General features: G+C 29.8%; 1 protein-coding gene across 1 annotated transcript in view; it reads right to left on the bottom strand.

Moving 5' to 3' along the window:
* Positions 1-817: 817 nt before the first annotated feature.
* Positions 818-16,667, bottom strand: part of Sulf1 (Extracellular sulfatase Sulf1) — a 178,576-nt gene continuing 162,726 nt past the window's right edge. The window contains exons 18-20 of the mRNA XM_085811969.1: positions 15,669-15,786; positions 13,464-13,521; positions 818-9,005 (exon numbers count right to left, since the gene is read on the bottom strand). Of these exons, the coding sequence (XP_085668095.1) occupies positions 8,924-9,005; positions 13,464-13,521; positions 15,669-15,786 (258 nt within the window). The 3' untranslated portion in view covers positions 818-8,923. The remainder of the gene's footprint in view (positions 9,006-13,463; positions 13,522-15,668; positions 15,787-16,667) is intronic.

Here is a 16,667-nt window from a genome sequence, read left to right as displayed (position 1 = left end):
TGTTCTTAGTAGTTTGACGTGTGACTACTATTTGTACTCTGTGACAGTGTGAAGAGCTGTACTACTATTTTTCATATTTTATTATGGAAAGTTCGAGAATTGTTTCTTTGGTAAAATTAATTTTATAAAGTTATCATCGGTTCTGAGAGCAATCAATCTATTATGAACCGATACACACGCAACAGTATATACAAGTTACATGATTATTCCCAGCAGTTTAACAAATGATTCAAAACCGATATTTCCGCCCGTAATCGCTTTTGCAACATCTGTGCATAATGCAAAGTAATTTTTTCATTCTAAAACTTCAGTTTAAAAAAAAATTCGTCAACTTTACTACACACGTATGTCTTCCTTTTTTCTATGTTCTGCAAGTGCTGGCGTGTCAGTCTTTTTGCAACTAATGACCAGATGTTCTCAGTGGGTAAGTGATTTATAGAACGTGCTGGCCTGAGTAACAGTCGAACACCCTCTGTAGTGAAGATTATTTATTTTCATTTACTTCACACAAGTTGCTTGTAAAGAACTGGCAATTTCAATAGTTTTGGTCCTATATCCCATAATTTTTTTTTGTATGCCTATAAGGTTTTATTCTTTAAAACAATTTACCCTATTTACATAAATAATAGCCAACTCATTCTGATAAAATCTGATCTGCTTGGTTAAAAATACGTCACAAAAGCTTTATCTAAGTTTTGGTACTCTGTATTCATTTTTAAATACTAAGAATAATTAGTAAACAAGTCATAGCTTTAATAATAATAAATTATTATTTTAATGGTAATGAACAACCAAAGCATACAGACAAACACAAGAATGACATCAAAGCATTTATTTTCACATTCTATATGAAAAGCTGTATTTAAAAAACACAATACCAGCTTCATAAATTATTCAAATTATATACATAGTTATATAAATAATACAATCCATGATACTAGTTAAGAAATATTAACAAAAGGTGGATAGGTGCAGGAGAAACGATAAAAATTAGCAAATGTACAATGGTAAAATGGTAAATCGCAATGGTAAATTGCGGCTTAGAAAACTCTTATACCAAAGAAAAAAATGATAAATTAAGAAACCTCTATCTTACAGCTGCATATTTAATAATCACATTCACGTATTGATGATTCAAGTAATAAATTTGAATTTCTTAAATAATATTGTGAAGTAATATAAACACTCAATTCTTTATTTCACAAAAAATTTCAATATTATCAATTATTATCAAATCAATATTATAAACTTTGGATAATTTTACTTCTTCAACTAAAATAAAAACAAAAACTTAATTCTCTCCTGCATGTGAATAATCAATAATGGTTATATTCTAATGTTATCTTAAAAGGAAAAAAAAATAAATACAATTAAAACAGCTCACAGAAAATTTTAGATTAATCCACCATTGAAGAAATAAAATAGCATTAAAATAAAAGAAATTAATAAAATTTAAAGTTGCTCAGTAAATGTTAAAGAAGATCACATTTCAGTTAGCATTGTTAAAATTAAATGATTGACTAACGTAAATCATTTAATTTAATCTTCATAGAATTAATCGGATGAAACACAAAACGTTTCTGTAACCAGGTACATAATAATGGCATTGTAAACATATTTTATTAATTACAATAACACTGCATATGTATTGCAATGAAACCCCGCTATAACGGACTTCAAGGTACCAGAAATTTGGTTCGTTATAAGAAAAACGAATTATCTAACAAAAGACTGTAAAAATAGACTGATGACTCATAAAAGAATTGATTAGCATTGTCACATCATCTACCAAAAGAAGTGAAAAATAGCTCTATTTTTTAAAAATCATAATAAGACTTATTCAAGTTATTATTACAAGCAATTATTAAATTTTAATTTCAACTTCTGTTTCATCATACAATAATAATTTGGCACGATTGATTACCTAGTGTTAAAGTCATGTTTCAGATCTCTTTCATCGAAATGCATATCTTTCTCTAAAATATACGTTTATAATTATGAATAATGCTGCCCAGCCGGTACAGTGTTTAGTGACACTGACTGCTGTAGCCATGAGCCCGGTTCGAATCCCGGAGAAGGCATGGTTGTAACCGTCAATCCCTTCATAGGAGGCAAATGTGGCATTTTAGCACTTCCATAGTGAAATGGCCATCACTTCCGTCCCTTGTAGTGGCCAAGGCTCTTAAATAAAATGCCCAGCCATTAATATATATATACTATATGAATATTCATTTCATTTTTGTGACATAATATGATCTACTAAGGTCTGGTTTTTCAAAAACACCTGCCTCAAATAAGCCTTTCTCTGATATACAAAGAAAACTGGAGAGTGGGGGGGGGGAATAAAAGAAGTATAATGTAAAGGAGTTTTGAGCTATCTTGTTAAAGTCTATTACTTTAAAAAGTTTCTTTCCACCATCCGAGTTGCTTAGTAACCATGAGAACGACAGCTGCAACAGATGATTTGAGTCAAATTTTTTTTGTTCCACTTCATTGCCATTTAGTGTGTTTCACTTCATGAAAAGTTTGCGAATGAAATCAGATTTGAACTCGGTCTCAAATGTGGTTGAGAAGTTAAATGCTGTGTAGTGATGACGACATCCATAATATCACAAATGGGACAGGCTGGCAACGGCCTTGAAGTGCCTAAAGCAACAGAGCCTAAATATGGATAATATTTAAGGGTTTTACAACTTGCAGAAACTTTAAAAAAAAAAAAAAAAAAAAAAAAAAAAAGTAGGGGAGAAACTGCAGCTAAAGTATGTTCAAAATTCCTTATTTGGGAAATTTTTCATACATTTGGAGGTTTGTTATAGCCATATAAAATAACGCTAAGCTAATGGAACCAGACAGCTCGTTCGTTATACCAGAGAGTGTGTTCTAAGCCGTATTCTCTATAGCGGGATTTGACTGTATATTAAACATTCTCTCATTTATACCTTAAAAAACTGGGCATTTTAAAATATAGAATTACTTCTTAATCCTGAAGTAACTGCACAATATTTTACAAAAGACATTCTGGTAAGTCTTTATGTCAACTTTCTCATCAAATTATTTTAAATATACATAAAAGCTTTTCATACGAATTTCAAAGCAAATACGTAACAATGACAATAACTAAGTTACATTGTGATATCCACAAAATGTTATATAATGCTATAAAAGAAAATATTTTTGGCGACATTTTAATCCACTGTGATATTGATAATGCATCTTCAAAGATATATTTTTCTTCAATTGTGATATTACACCCAGAAACTGATAAAATTAAAGAGGCTCAAAAAGAAAATCTTTTTGGATTGATTGCATTGCAGAAATAGTTCACTGGGCTCTCTATTATGCCGAGAATGTAACTGATATGCAATAAGTTCTTTAAAAAAATAATAAATAAATAAATAATAAAAAGGAACTCTCTAGCTGAAAACAAAATTACTATGCAACTGATAAAATACACCAGAATGTCAGCTAAAAACTTCATTCAGCACATTTTATACATTTCATAGAATATTTCAGCCAAGCTTGGGGAGGGATTGAAATTTTAATACATATTTTATCAAAAGCCAGGGTTCTTGTAAGACTAAGTAAATAATTGCATTTCATCTCTATATAATGAAAAATAAAAAGTCTGAATGCAGAAAAATTCGAAATCTACTTAATTTAAAGCAGGTAAACATTTATTACCAATAACTAATAAAAGCAAAGCATTTAAAAACTGCTTTGTATAACTTTTAAGCAATTAAGATAAATTCTTTCTTTTTTATTACTTTTCTGTACTGAACACATATATACCTACATTAATGCATACATATATACATTTCTAGATTCAGATACATATATACCTACATCCATGCATACATATATACATTTCTGAATCTGGCCAGAATGACAGAAAAGTACCCTTTTTAGAGTATACAGAAAATCAACTAAACTTATCCTCTAAATATTGCTGGTACTTAAACCTGCAATGAGTGATATTACACACATGCAAAAACATGCATTAAACACGCAGTAAGAAATCTGCAAAGATCATACAAGAAACATTTATAGAAATATAAAAGTTTAAATCAAATATATTTTAAATACATATGTAAACAAATAAAATTTGTAATTTCATAGTTTTTATAAGTGCATGTAAAAATGTATGAAACATGAGTACACCTTTTTTATGTTAAAAAAATTCCACGTTCGAAGGTAGAAATTCAAATTTTAAGTATGTCTTATGAATAGAAGATATGAAGTGCATAAATTATGTTATTTTCTACAGAATAACTATTTTGGGAATGGAATATTTATATTCATAAAATACAATGTCTTTCCCCCTGCATTATAATCTGAAATTATGAATTCATAAAATTAAGATCATTAAGATAACACAAAACCATTACAAATTATTTTCTTACATTAAGAATTACATAATTCTTTCATTAACACAATGAATTTCAGAAATATAGTTTATAAAAACAGATCAAGGCATACTGCAAATTTAATTAATTTATTTATAAACATCATTATAAAATAGCATTTAAAATACAGTTTATAAACTTAACAAAAGTCGAGTGTTAATGATTTCTTATTTTATAACAAATGTACGCTTTTAATATAGATAAAATGGATAATATAGCTTGTTTCCAAATAGAAGATCTTTTAATTTAGCATATATACGGAAGACTAAATGGTACTTAGAAGCGTTATTATGTGCATTATTTTTGTACTGACTGATATATACGCATATACAGATCAGCATCCAGAGGAAGACGTTGGGATATATTTTTCAACTAGGATGTCTCCATAACAAAGGGAAACAAGCACGGGTTAAGCTCCAATATTCACAAAAAAACTTGTTAACTTTGGCATTTGGCACAAAAAGATGAAACCTTCAGCATTTAAAATGCTATCAGTGGAATGTAACAACAAACATAATAAATCAGAATTTGCAGCAATATTTGGTATTAAATATTAAATAATACAAAACATAATTTTTTCACACATATATGCAATTTTCAGAATGTACGTATACAAAAGATAATCATCTTGCTCTTAAATATTTATAACATCATTAACCATTATATTAAAGAACATGAAACTTAAATTGATTTTTTGTGCAATCTCAAATTCTGTCTAAACATAACATAAATTTTGCCATTTATAAGAGACAGTGGCATAAGTTATAACTAACGATTAAAAATAGAAAATATAAAAATAAATACATGAAAAATTGCAGTGTAAAAACTTATGTTTACAATATAACATCTCAATGAAATTTAACATTAAAATTTTTAAAAGTTAAAAAACTAATTAAAAAATATAAAAATTATGAAATTAAAAAGATAGTACATGCAGATTTCAGTTTAATAACTGCATCAATTTTAAGCCAAGCAATTAAGGCAGGCCTACTATATTAAGAATTATTCCTCCAGAAATTAAAGATACTGCTAAAAATAACCAATTCAAATAAAGGGAAAAAAATGGTATGATGTTACTTCACAGCAAATTAATACCATATGGAAATTATAATTAATTATTAATTATTTAAGAGACAGCTGTGCATTTATTTCATTAAATCGCTTCTACACAAGGTTTGCAATAATACTTCCTTCAACTGGCCGTACTTTCCATCTTACCAGAATAGGAAATAAGCGAAATAAGGAGAATGCATACCTCAAAGAGGTACTCTCTTTGAAGTATTTAATAAAGAATATTAGCACTAGCAAAAACTTTTAATAGCCACAGAAATGCCATTTTTATTTAATAAATAAATGAAAAGTAATAATTTTGATTATTTAGTATTCACTCACTTAATATACTAGGTGGTTTTCCTCATGTTTAACATCTAAGATTCATACAGAATAGTTTTGATAATTTTGTTCTTTATAATCAGTGTACAAATTTATACCACATTCAATGGAAGTATTTTTTAGAAAACTAAATATTTTTGACAATTTCTGAACTGCACCATTACATCAGAATGATAGATAGATGCCTTTACGAATGTTATGCATCAAACTTCAAATAATGAAAAATAGTAAAGGTAATTCTTGATTCATAAATATTTATAAATAAATAAATAATAAAAAGAAAAAGAAAGATAGAAAATGGGTAGACTTTTTGAGCATTTTAAAAGTATTAGAGGGGGATAGTTGTCATACTAAAGTGATTATCTGTACTATACACAAAGTTTATAAGGTATTTCCTCTCTCCTTTCCACATGCCTTCATGGTGGAAGTAGAAGCACACTCGACGTGTATTTGAGAGGTCCATAATTCGAATCCCGGTGAGAGCTTCGCAGACTTTTCAGTTTCCTGACTTTTAAAAAAAATTCTGAATGACTCTACAAGTGGCGCCCGAACTAAACGGCGGTGGACAGTAAATAGTTACTATTAGGATTTGCCGACCCTGTCCACTAACCCCCAGTAGCCCTTTAAAAAGGGGACCATATAAAGTATTTTCTTCCTCCTTGCTGTATGCTTTAACAGGAAGCACATTCGGGAGGTCTGCAGTTCGAATACCAGCGAGGGCATGTGGATTTCTTCAGTTTCCTGGCTTCTAAAAATTCTAAAAGATCTCTCTACAAATTTTCTCTTTTGTCTCCAAGTTCATGGTTTTCACACCCCATACTTTGATGAAAAGCCACAGTATGACTCAAACTTTGGCTTATTAACCTTCATGAATTACAATATGCTGGAAAACTATTAAGGTGACATTATAATTGACTATTATAATGACTATTATTTGATTAAAAAAAATAAAACTCAGAAAAGTTAGAGGAAAAGATGGAATAATATTAAGACAACTAGAAAAAGATTGAGAAAAACAAGTGACTAGGAAATATGCATATAATGTTCAAACCAAACTGCTGGTCTCACAAGCCAGAAATGTCAATATAAACCATTAGAATGCTGCTAATTTTTCTGAATATTTTTCATCAAGAATATTTTTCCAACACTTATTGAAATTAAAGCAACAAAATTCATTTGGTAGCTGTTAATGAATTAAGTTATCTCTGAAGACCAAATCACATTTATTAATACCACATTTGTCTCATGTGAAAAAAAATATAATGTTAGTGTTTCATAGTTAGGGAATTGTCCCCTATATGACATGTTTTTCTCCTTTATCAAAATGTGGGATTATATTACTGAATTATTTTCATAATGCCAACTCAGGTGCATGTTTTCGGGCTATTGAATGAAACATATTACTTTGGAATAGCTTTTCATGTGACTAAAATATAATAAAAGGTTCGAAAAAAGTCTCATTTTTCAGTTGACTGAGTAATTGAGTTGACTGAGTTTAGTTGAGTAAATATTTACCATTATTTAGTATTTCCATATTCAGTTAAATCTGTGCTAAAACAAGTATAAATTAAAATTATCATAACATTTCACTTAGTACAGCCATAGTGGTATTTTTACATTTATATAATTTTGTTCAATCCCTTCTTCATATAGTTACGTTCAATCATAGTGTGAATGTGTTTCATGAACATAATTTATAATCAAAAAATTTCTAAGTTGTAATTTAATCCTTTTTCAGATACATGAATGTGCACATGAATGAATATATAAATAACATTTGTGTATTAATGGATAGCTAATTGGAAGAATTTATAAAAGTTTCATTAAAAAGTAAGTCATCCATTACTTCATTCATAAAAGTTTCAATTTATAAAATTATAAAAGCATTCTGTTTCTTTTAGTTACTTTACAGCTGACCTAATAAACATTTAAAATAATTTTTAAGGCTTACAAATTTTAATTTACAAATCACTAACTCCAATTTCAGGAAAAAAATTAAATAAATCTAAACACAATTATATTGGAAGTCTTAGAAACATCACATGAAGCAACAATAGTGTGAGAAATGCTGGTGCAAAAATTTGCAGACATTTGGGACTTTTTGCACTGACTTCAGATAACATTATGCCAGAAAAAGATATGTAAAACAGAAACAGTGAAATTATTAAACAGTAAATGAAAGATTTTAATTACTGATTGATAATTCTTGGCCAAAAATAATTTTACCATTTTTTATGATTTTCAGAACAGTAATATAAAATGCCAGTCAAATGGAATTTTCATGAACAAACACAGAATGTTTTATTAGCATCACCGGATACTAAATCTCCAAGAAATATTATCAGACATGATCTATGTATATTAACATTACAACATTCATATATTACACTTTGACAAAAAATTATTATACAATACATACATCAAGCACCATATGGATTACACACACATCTATACACTAGTAATTTCATTAAAAACTTATCTGATTTGTACTCCGGCAAAAAGCTTCTGTAAGTTCATCTACCTATCAACTTTTACTTTTCTTTTAATTTAGTAAAATGTTTCATGCACAATTTACAGACAAAAATCTGATAATTTTAATAACTCCATGTAATGTTATCTTATAAAAAATTACATCATTCAGATTATGTGCCTGAAGGCAGAGTAAAATAATGTCTAAAGGAAAACTGGAAAATATCTGTAACATAATTTTGATTGATACAAAAGTTTCAAGTACATTAAAATCAGCATGCAAAATAATTGTGAACTTATGATAACAAAGATAATACTACTACACATACTTGTTTCTTGTAACAATTAACTTCCTATTCAAAATAAATGCTAAAAACAATATAAGCAAGCGATTATGAGAAATGAGGATGAACTATGCGACAGTAAATACATATTTCATTTGTTATGAAATACATATTTACTTTGGAACTAATGGCAAAATCAAACGTTTCAGTAGATAACTACATAAAGGAAAACAAGTCCAAATCACAGACCTATGGGAACAAGCACTGTATCATCAGTACCCCAGGTTCTAAAATCCCCAATGCATAATTGATAGTAAATGTTTCTTAACTAAAAGCTCAAAATTTGAGCTTCAAAAGTACGTATATTTGGGACAATTATTTCCATTTTGAATGCCTCTCTGTGTGTGACGAATGAGGATTATTTCGGCCACCAAACCGCTGGTCATTCTTCCAATGCCTAGAGAAGAAATGCGATATCTATAAATATGCATATTGACTAATATTAAATATAGTTTTCCTTGGATATCATTAATTATGCATAGAAAACATGAAATCAGAATAATATATTAAACTGGTGATTCAAGACAACTGATAAAATTTCAAGTGATTTTATATCTAAAATTTATGAACACAGTATGATAAATAATACTATGAAAAGAAAATAATTTTATTTTTAACAAGAAACATTATAAAATCATTTTCTTTTGCAGACTCTAATATATTCATTCAGGTTTGGTTTGGTTTACTTGATCATGCCAAAACATGTCAGCGATATCTTTCAAAGAATGAATGAAGAAAAAGGATGAATGAAGAGATGCTTTCATAAAGGACTTCTTAAGGAACCTGGCTCGTATTCAGAGTGAATGACCAATATAATCATGCATGGGGTACCTTTGCCTGGGTCTGGGTGGATCTCACTATGATACACTATCCATAAATACTAACAGATTTCAATCAACACCTAGGTTTGCTTTTCCTTTAACAGTGTTGGTTGACTTACATATTAAGAGAAACTGTTTTACAACTTGTAGTCGTAATGCAAATGAAAAGCTAAACCAATTTTACTCATTACTTGACAATTATTTAGATAATTTATTACTATTATTGTTTCGGTAAAGGTTTACAAAATGAATAGAAATTTAATTCCAAAATTTTGAAAGACATGAAGGCTAATGATTATGAAATGAAAGGAAAGCCTTTTAAATTTCTCCAGTACAAATGTTTTATTAGACTTCTTTTTGTCATATCCAAAATGAAAAGATAATGATTATATTCTTATTACACTTGTTCCAACATATTCTTTGTTATCATCCTTACACAACAGCAGTGGGAGTTTTGAGATCATATAAGCTTGAAGACAATTTAATAAATAACAAAATATTCTAAATATGCCCCGTCTCCCAAAAATATGTCGCATGCTGTTTAAGAATTGGTGAACTTGAATGCTAGTTGTAAAAACTTCTTATGTCATTTTGTATACAGTCAAAAGTCGTTAATCCGGACTCGTCGGGACTTCGGCGATTCCGGATTATCGATTTTTCCGGATTATAGATCATCAATTTAAATATCGTAAGATGGCATGCAGAAATTCTAAAATTAAAAATATGAAACCGTAATTTATGAAATAAAGAACAATTATGATCTAAAGGGTATCAAAATTTACAAAAAAAAAAAAAAAAAAAAAAGCTTAATATTTATTTGTTTACTTTATTAAACATTTCTTTTAATGTAAGTTGTTTAAGTTGCTTCATTTTATGTGATAATACTTTCTCTTTAATTCTATAAACAGACATAATTTCTTGTTCAGTTACAAAGTTCCGCTGTTCAAGTCCCGTTAATTGCTGTGCCGAGAATACCGACTAACTTGTCAATCGAAATTTTTTCGTTTTCACTAACCTCTCTTGTCACATTCTTCATGTCTTTATCCATTTTTTGCAGCAATTCCACTTTTTGTTTGTTGGACAGCGAAACATACTTTCGTTTTGTATGGAAGTTCCAGCATCGGAAATTCTATTTGACATAATCGAAAGTTCAAGTTTACTTTTATAAAATTGCTCTTACAGTCTGCAAAAAATAATAAGTGGTATCCAATTCGAAGATTAAGGAACAACGCAATCATTAACATTAACTGAAATAGATAATTAGATAATTTTAGCTTACACCATCCGTTATACATTAAACGTGCAGGCAAAAACGTATTCTGCACTTGCGCACACGCATATGCGCAGTAGTCAAGGTCTTACGCGCATGCGTGAAACGCCTGTGCGCATGTGCCGACGCGGCGCATGCGCAGAAAGTTTTTAGCTTTAAGGTCCGGATTATGGGTGTCCGAATTAACGACTTTTGACTGTACTAAACAGAAGAAGCAGACTAAACAGATAGAAGCAGTTCTTCATATTATAAGAACTCAATAAATAAGCAAACCTGAATTAATTTAGTGTTGTAAAAAAAATTTATAATGCCAGATACTCCTGTTAAGAATACTGTTATTTCTAATTAAGTTTCTTTCTGCACTTGTAGTTTCCATTGGTTGATTAATTACTTATTATACTAATTAAATACACTATTTATTACTAATTATTAAATACTTATTAAATATACTATTAATACTACTATTAATATAAATTATTATTACTTATTAAATTTTTACAGCTTTTATATATCACTAAATTGTATAAATCTATATTAAATAGGCTATTTTTTTTTTTTGAAATGTCAATTTTTTTTTTTTTTTTTTCATTTACTTGCCGCCACATAAACTGACAGAAATATAGAAAAGAAAAGACACAGAAATGATTGTTCAATGCTATTTAAAGCTTCTTCCTGCCTAATGATGTTTATTTTTCCAGTTATTAACGTTAAGTTCTTTTTGTTTTAAATATTATATAAGGTATTTCTCCCGCCTTCCTAGTGAGCCTTCGTGGTGTGGTAGTCTGCACACTGGGCCGGCATTCCAGAAGTCTGTGGTTCGATTCCTGACGAAGGTAGTTGCTAATTTTTCATCTTGTCTGCTTCCAAGAAATATCTAATGTCTCTACAGTGGTGTCCGAACTGAAAGAGTGTTGGATGATGATTCTCCACACCCAGGAATTGGCAACTGGGTCCCCTAAAAACCCCGGTCGCCCTTTAAAAGGGGGAGTATATAAGGTATTTCTCCCACCTTCCTAGTGAGCCTTCGTGGTGTGGTGGTCTGCACGCTGGGCTGGTATTCCAGAAGTCCGTGGTTCGATACCCGGCGAAGGCAGTTGCTAATTTTTCATCTTGCCCGCTTCCAAAAAATACCTTATGTCTCTACAATTGATTTAATTTACATAACCAAATGAACTTATTCTACAGATTAAATTGCTGAAAATAGAGATAAATTGTTAATATCCATCTTCAGTTAATTACGATGCGAGTTAACCCATTTTCCTGAGTGTTTTTTACTGCCCTCAGTATTATAATCATGATTCTGAGTTAAGCGTCAATACTTTCAACATATTATCACGGTAAATTAAGGAACTGATTCTATCAAGTAACATATCATACATTTCTGCAAAATGTAGGAAAGAATCTTGGATAATAATGTTGTAATTAACAATAGCAATGTTTATTTAAATTCTCAGAAATTCTTCCAAAAGAGTCTGAGGTGTCACTGCATCTACTTATTAAATTTTTACATCTTTATATATCAGTAAATTAAGAATTCGAGACACATGAGTCTGCCATCTTGTATCAGTTTACACTTTGATTTTTTCTGTAAGGAAAAGAATACGGTGTATTGTGTAGATTAATTTAACCATAGCAGTTTAGGACATCTAACCATAGGGAAGAGGGTTCATGCAAGATTTTACTAAACAATTCATATTGCACATGAGGAAAAACTATGAAAACCATGACAGAAGAGCTTTTCATAAAATTTCCAAATGCGAGCGAGTAAGATGCATTACAAGCCAAAAAAGCTGATAGTCTTTCCCCTTTTGTAATAATGCTGTAATGTTACTTTTTAATTAACCATGAAAACTTATGTTAAGTTTTAAAATAAATTTAAAAAAAAAAGAAGGAAAAGAAGAAAATCCTAACAAAATAAAAAAAAAATTCCTGTGCCCCTTTAATTCACAGGCGCACTTATAAAGAGTCATGATTCCCAGTTTGTTTATTTCAATAAATCTATCAAAACCAGAAGCACAAAACAGAAACTAATGCCAGTACATGAAGGTCAAATGCCGTATAAATCAACTCACGTGAAAACAGTTACCAGTTAGCTCCACCTACTGGCTTTTAAAAATTCAAATAAATTGTTCTGTTTTAATGTCACGTATACGCTATGCTGGGCTGGTAGGAGCAGAATCGCTGTGTCGCGTGTACGGGATGCTGGACTGGTAGAAGTGGAATCATTGTGTTGCATATATGTGATGCTAGTCTTGAATGGGTTAAAATTCTAACATCCAAAAATATCCAATGTAAAGATTTGAAAATTTGAAAGGTTATAAAGCAAACTCTGCACCCCCCTTTTAAAACAAAAATGATGAAAAAAAAACACAGATGACTTCCTAAAGTTTATTCTATGACTAGTGGTGTTTTTTAAGCTTTAACTTAACCCATTCACAGCATTTTGTCATATAATGGTCAAAATTTGCTTTTGACTTTTAGTCTATTTCCTTACAATAATAAGAATTCTTATAAGTTGTGCAGCTCTAATTTAGCAAAATTCTTTAAAGTGGAATCATCAGTCACTCCAGAAAATTTAGTTGGGCAATCTGTTTTGATTGTTATGCATTGCAATGAAACATATTAATAAAGTTATTCTCAAAAATCTTCAAAAATATGCAAAGAGTATGCTTTTAAAAATAATATAATTGTTCTACTTCTCATAAAATGTCAACATGTATAGAGATATTAAAAATATCACAAATAATTCATTGTTCATCTTTACCTGATAGATCGAGTCCTTGAACTTGCTGCAGATCTTTGCCTTTGCTGATGCCGAGGACCTGAAAGATAAATTAATACTGGAATAGCATATATTTGAATCTCCAAAATGATTATTCATATCACATATAGTACAATAAGTATGCAACATCAAGTAATCTAATTTTCAGTTTGTGGTATGATAGTAGTAATTCACAAAATTTAAAGTTTGTGATAATCAGAATGGATTGGATTGGATTATTCAATTACGGCAAAGCACACGAGGGCTATCTGCCTAAAGGGAGGGATGCCTTCGTGGAGGACTTTCTAAGGGAAACTGGCTCATATACACGTTACACATGGGGAAAACCACGAAAATGCCCATGCAGCCAGCCCGTTCGCGGGATTCGAACTTCGGACTGAACTACCAGTGTTCAGCATCTTTACTGCTCGGCCGCTGGTGGGCTGATAATCAGAATGCAACTTTAATCAATTATTAATTAAAATTATTATCTGAATAAACTGATTTTTGAACACTGATTATAATAAAAAATATATTTAAATTCAACATATTTTACAGTCTTAATAGCTTGCCAAAAAGAAAGACCTATATAAATTTTAGGAAAGCATTATGCATACAATAATTTATTTAAGTATGTTATTCAAGTTTACATCTTCTGATCACACTGTTTTATGTCCCAAAATTTGATGAAAAAGCTTTACAAGTAGTGACAGCACCATTATCATAGCCAGTGGCGTAGTTAGGGTGGGGCGAGGGGGAATATCTGTCCCCGGGTGCAGCAACCAGGCGGCGCCCAGTTGAAGCTACGAAAGCTTTTAATAAAAACATTTCCCATTCTTGGCACACAGAAAGGGTGCAAATTCTTCAGTTGTCCCCGGGCGCTGGAATCCTAGCTACGCCACTGATCATAGCTTTACAAGTTATGATAGTGGTGAGTTGCAGATGGCTGCACAAGCTCCTAGTTAATTCCGTTTTCAATTTGTGAGTCCCTTTTTCTTTCTGTTTCTATGTTTATTTATTCTAAGAAAAGCATGTCTTCATCATATTTTCTCATAATCATCCAAATTTAAACAGGTATTTGAAAATACTGCTTGTTTTCAATAAACTTATTTTTTAGGCATCACACTGATTAATATCACCTAAGAAGTCAAACAACAAAAATCAGCATTATATTTTCAAATTTTCACAGAAAAGGAAGCGAAAAATAAGCCATTTGCGGCTCTGAAACACACACAATCGCAAGATGATGAAAACCACATGGAAAAAAAGAAAGCACAAAAAAAAGCTTGTTTGAGGCTTTTATACTTAAGATACAATAACACACCGAACAAATATTAATTTAGAATTGAAACAACAAAGAAGTTTTTGTTGTTTGACTTATAAATTAATATTTGTTCAGCATGTTATTGTATCTTAATTAGGTGATAGTCAAAGTTCTGCTGTTTAGTTTTTCATTAAAAGATTGAAGATACAAAAATATCTTCGACTGAACAAAATATTTCAAACTTAGTGGTAATCTCCTTAAGTGCAAACAGTTTAAGAGAATTTAATCCTAAAGCTAATATAAAAAATATTTTGAAAAATTCTGTCTCATGCTTAGAACCTTCTATAGGAAGAAAGGAAGTGAATAAAGAAGAAAATAATGTGTCATATCTTTTGGTATAAATTGTACCAAATAATTAAATTTACTTGTTATCTGATGCAATTTCTGTAATATATTATAATTATTCTTCATTTTTAAAATTTTTCAGACTTTTTTATTTCAAAATTTTTTTCATGCACTATTATTTGCATTTTCTGTTTTTGTAAAAAGAGTTGAGACTGACAGAAAAGCAGGAATAATGAAGACTGGCAGAACTGTGAGAAAGATAGTTGAATATAATTTCAACAGGATGGCACAAGTATAGTTATAATTACACACTCTCCCAACAAGGTACATGGAGATGTGCCATGGAAACATTCCTACATCTCTTGAAATAGCACATCCAAGCACCAGGAGAGCCTCAATTTCAGGGTTCATTATATCTGTATTATACACTATTGTAAATGTCATTATATTGTTATTTCACAATCACACTACAAGCATTCACCATCTTTCTGTTCTTAATTAAATTTGGTTACTACATTATAGGCCATCCTATAATTCATAATCATAAATATTAATTCATATACAATGTATAATTTATATTTCTCGCAATTCAAACATACCTTCATATCTGAAACGCATGGTACATTCTTTGGCTCCTTTGCAGCTTCTTAGTTTATTTAGTTGCATTCTTAAGATTTCCAAAGTTCCATAATCCAGTTCATAAACAGCATTCCGCATCTGCCAACAACATGTATGACAAAAAAACTAATAAGAGCGAATGCATGCAATAAACTAAATTTTGAAAAATTCACAATTTTTATTTTTTAATTTTATGATAATTAGCATTTTCCAAATTCAAAACATTCAAACATTTTCCTACAAGTATATAAAATGACGGTTAATCTTTGGATTATGGTAACTTGGCGATTTTTTGGGGAAAATTTGGCGACCAACCCTGCTACAGCAATCTGCTAGTTTTTTTTTTTTTTTTTTTTGCACATGTTAGTCAATAATTTTAAAACAATAAAAATCCTGCAACATAAAATAATATAAAATAATGTGACTTCTTTATTTTGAAACTGTATAACATATTTGCATTCAATTAAAGATCTAAATAAAATTAACTGACCTAAATCAACAGTGAACTGTTGGAAATATTAATTCATATATAATGTATAATTTATATACATTTATTACCTAAGATCATTTGTGATTTCAGATAATTTTGGTCACCTATACTGTGGAAGTAGTCGTCTAAATGAATATCTGTGATGCTTAGTGCATATTTTTTTTTTATGTTCTTAATAGCGAATACTTCCAGGGGTGATTATTTTCAGAAAGTGGCCACCACGAAAGGTTTCATTGTAGAGGGAAGTTAAATGACAATTTTACAATACTTTCACAAAAGATAAAACATTCACTGAGAATGATAGTATGAAAATACAATCCGTATCAGATTCTTTAATCTTCTACCTCTGCACACCTATTATCAATTATGTTACTAGATATGAAATAACACTGTGCATTCATTTAAACTAACTTAGAACAAAATAAATTTTATTAAAAAAATATGTTTTATGTACAAATATATATTTTTATATAAAATCAAACTGAATACC

The sequence above is a fragment of the Stegodyphus dumicola genome, chromosome 2, assembly GCF_044657685.1.
Source record: "Stegodyphus dumicola isolate Sdum_Otavi_A_Nest chromosome 2, ASM4465768v1".
Classification (NCBI taxonomy): domain Eukaryota; kingdom Metazoa; phylum Arthropoda; class Arachnida; order Araneae; family Eresidae; genus Stegodyphus; species Stegodyphus dumicola.
The sequence above is the reverse complement of the archived record's forward strand: the minus strand, read 5'-3'. Positions and strand labels throughout refer to the sequence as shown.